The sequence below is a fragment of the Pinus tabuliformis genome, chromosome 5_1 (assembly GCF_031772625.1).
Source record: "Pinus tabuliformis cultivar Carrire ecotype Pingquan chromosome 5_1, CPIR1, whole genome shotgun sequence".
In the NCBI taxonomy this organism is placed as follows: domain Eukaryota; kingdom Viridiplantae; phylum Streptophyta; class Pinopsida; order Pinales; family Pinaceae; genus Pinus; species Pinus tabuliformis.
This window is the reverse complement of record NC_142305.1, coordinates 199,577,385-199,580,253: the sequence shown is the minus strand read 5'-3', so window position 1 is coordinate 199,580,253 and position 2,869 is coordinate 199,577,385. Positions and strand designations below refer to the sequence as shown.

Genomic DNA, 2,869 nt, shown 5'->3' with positions numbered 1-2,869 from the left:
AATATGAGGGTTATTGTTCCATTAGATCCATCATAAGGGGCAAGGAATACAGAGCCTGTCAAAGAAGAATATGGCATGGAGGATGTTGATAATATCTTTCAGATCACAGCAAAGGAAGAAGAGTGGATCAATCCTAATACAGATGGAAATATGACTTGGGGGCAAGATACTTTCTACACTTCAGATTTAGAAGAGGAGTTAGAGGACTGGCAAAACAAATTGCATGAAGTGTCGACCAGGCGATGTCCCAGAATAACCAAGGCAGTGCATTGTATGACAGCTGAGGTATGTAATTTAGCTATATATGTAGGATTGAGTGATATAAATATTTTCCTTAGAGATTATGAGAGATGGGTACCAAAAGATCAGAGATTGTTAGCTCTGGATCAAGCCTTAAGAACTACTCCTACCAGATGGTGGGGTGCTCACCAGAAAAATATCAGAGATTGGCAAAAATGTAGAAGATTGATGTGGGTAAGATCTGGTCGAGTAGAGATGCAACTCATAGATAAGTATGATGGTCAAACTGATCCAAGGGATCATATACAGCTCTGTATGGTAGCTTGGGAGGACATTCCACAAGAGGAATGGGTGCATGGATTTATACACACACTGGAAACAATTCCTCAAAATTGGTATTTGGAAACTAAACTTTGACATGGCACTGCTAGTTGGGCATAAATGGTAGATGGATTTGTGATGAAGTTCGAATTTGAATATGATTGTCCACATATAGATATTGCCATGAATATATTTAAGAATAAGATTTTTGAAAATGAAGTTTTGGTGATCTGGCAACCTGATTGGGCCGCGCAAATCCTAAATGTGATGGAATATTACAGTCTCACTGTGGAAGAGGACAAAGATCCTTGCAAAATGTATGTTAAAGAGTCATAAGGACATCGTGAAGTGAATGGAAAGGAAATAGAGATGCTAGGTATAATGCAACCACAAAAAACAAAGAAAGTGAATATAGGGACAGAAGTTGAACCGAAGTATGTGAACATAGGAGATGATTGGGACTTAAGGATTCCAGCATTGTTGTGGGCATACATAATGACATGTAATAAATTAAAAAGACATACACCTTTCAGGTTGGTATATGGACAAGAAGTAGTTATTCATATGGAATACATTGTGTCAAGCCTGAGAATTGCAGCTATCACAGATATGGCATACCCCAACATGATGAAGGGACGAATGTTGCAGATACTAGCTTTAGAAGAAGACAAATTCATAACAGGATTCCATCAGCAGGTGCAGAAAGCAAGGGAGAAAGCCTGGCATGATAGGAATATCAATACTAAGATATTTCGGGAGGGGGATCTTGTATTATTATATGACAGTAAGTTTGTGAAGTTCCTGAGAAAATTCAAAATGCATTGGTTAGGGCCATATATCGTCACGAACATTTCAGATGGTGGTGTTGTTCATCTCATGAAATTGAATGGTCAGATGATTCTAGGACGAGTGAATGGTAGTATATTGAAGATATATAGGGACGACTATGTCCCTGAAGCTTCACACTGAAAAATGAAGGAAAGAAAGTCTTAGTGCCACCTGCAGTTGAAAGTGGGCACGGGACTATAAACTAATCTCCAAGAAGGGACTTCGCCGAAAGAAGATTGTTGGGTGATACTCAAGAGTATGATGAAGTTCGAGGGAGCTATGATGAAGAAGGGGTGATTGTGCCAAAGAGGAACTCTGAAGAAGTTAGCTGTAAATATGAACGTTGGAAGGAAAAAGGGCACTGTTAAAAATAAATTACCATTGAAGGGTGTGGGAGAAAAGCATTTATGAAGCATGGCTTGATGTATCTAGCCCATACCTACATTAATGAACCAAATCTAGAGCCAATAATGAGTCTGGTAATTAAAAATTGTTATAAAAACCACATCCTACACCACATTTGACACTTTGTTGCCTAAGAGAGATCATAAATTGTGCCTAAGAGAAGAAGAGCTATTGCATGTCTGAGAGGAGCTGGGAAGAGTTGCTCAGAATATTTAAGAAGAAAGGGCTAGATGGCATCACGGAGTCATAATTAGGAAATATCGCAGGAGAAAATGTACCTATGTCCCCAAAGCGATTAAGTTCACCAAGGAAGGTGCATGTACAACCGCAATCACAACTACAAAAGACAAAGGAGAAGATATTAACTGAGGTCTCTGTAGCAGAATTAAGAACGTCACCACGAAAGAAGACGCAGAAGGAAGTGCGGATGAAGAATGCAGAGGATAAGGGTAAAAAGCACATGCACAAAGTAAAGAAATCATTACAGTAGGAGGGACCTCAGTAGGTCCGTGACAATGAGGAAGAAGTTGAGTTTCACAGGAAGAAGATAGAGGATGTGGAGATTCCCCCTGTGCTCCCAGCATACATGCCATCGAGAAAGCAAGGCGCAAAGCCAATTATGGAGCCAAAAGAAGGGAAATTTGTTACTTATTTTCCATTATTGCCATAGGAAGTTCCTTTTGAAAGAGAAGTGTTGGGGAAGATTTCCTAGCTCAAATTGAAAGACTGGGATTTCAATGACAGAAGAAAATTCCTACAGTTTGAGCCCAGTAGGTACCTGAAGAAAGTTTACTACACAGATAATGAAGTTGCAAGATTAGAGTTGCAAAAATCGGTTGTGGGAGTGCAGAGAGCAAGAACTTTGAACATGCTGAATGTGCCACACTTCGAACGAAGCCCACTCAATACAATCTATGTGCGACAACTCCTCGCACTGGTGCATGATGATTGCATTTGGCTAGGGACGAGGATCCCGATTGATGAGATGCTCATTAGAAGAATAATAGCACGGCCATATCAAGGAAAGGACCCCGCGGATGAATTCGTGGGTAAAAAAAAACAAAAATAGATGGCC

General features: G+C 40.0%; 1 protein-coding gene across 1 annotated transcript; it reads left to right on the top strand.

Annotated features, from left to right (window-relative positions):
• The first annotated feature begins 681 nt into the window (after window positions 1-681).
• On the top strand, window positions 682-1,530 carry LOC149164080 (uncharacterized). The gene is made up of 2 exons (XM_089429362.1): window positions 682-878; window positions 1,095-1,530. Exons 1-2 carry the CDS (start codon window positions 682-684, stop codon window positions 1,528-1,530), a joined length of 633 nt encoding a protein of 210 aa, XP_089285488.1.
• Window positions 1,531-2,869: the final 1,339 nt, after the last annotated feature.

Bases quoted from the DNA above. Each gene is read 5' to 3' on its own strand.
- LOC149164080 (XM_089429362.1), top strand. From the start codon at position 682: ATGGTAGATGGATTTGTGATGAAGTTCGAATTTGAATATGATTGTCCA. The intron at 879-1,094 runs GTATGTTAAAGA...TACACCTTTCAG, and splicing joins GACAAAGATCCTTGCAAAAT to GTTGGTATATGGACAAGAAG.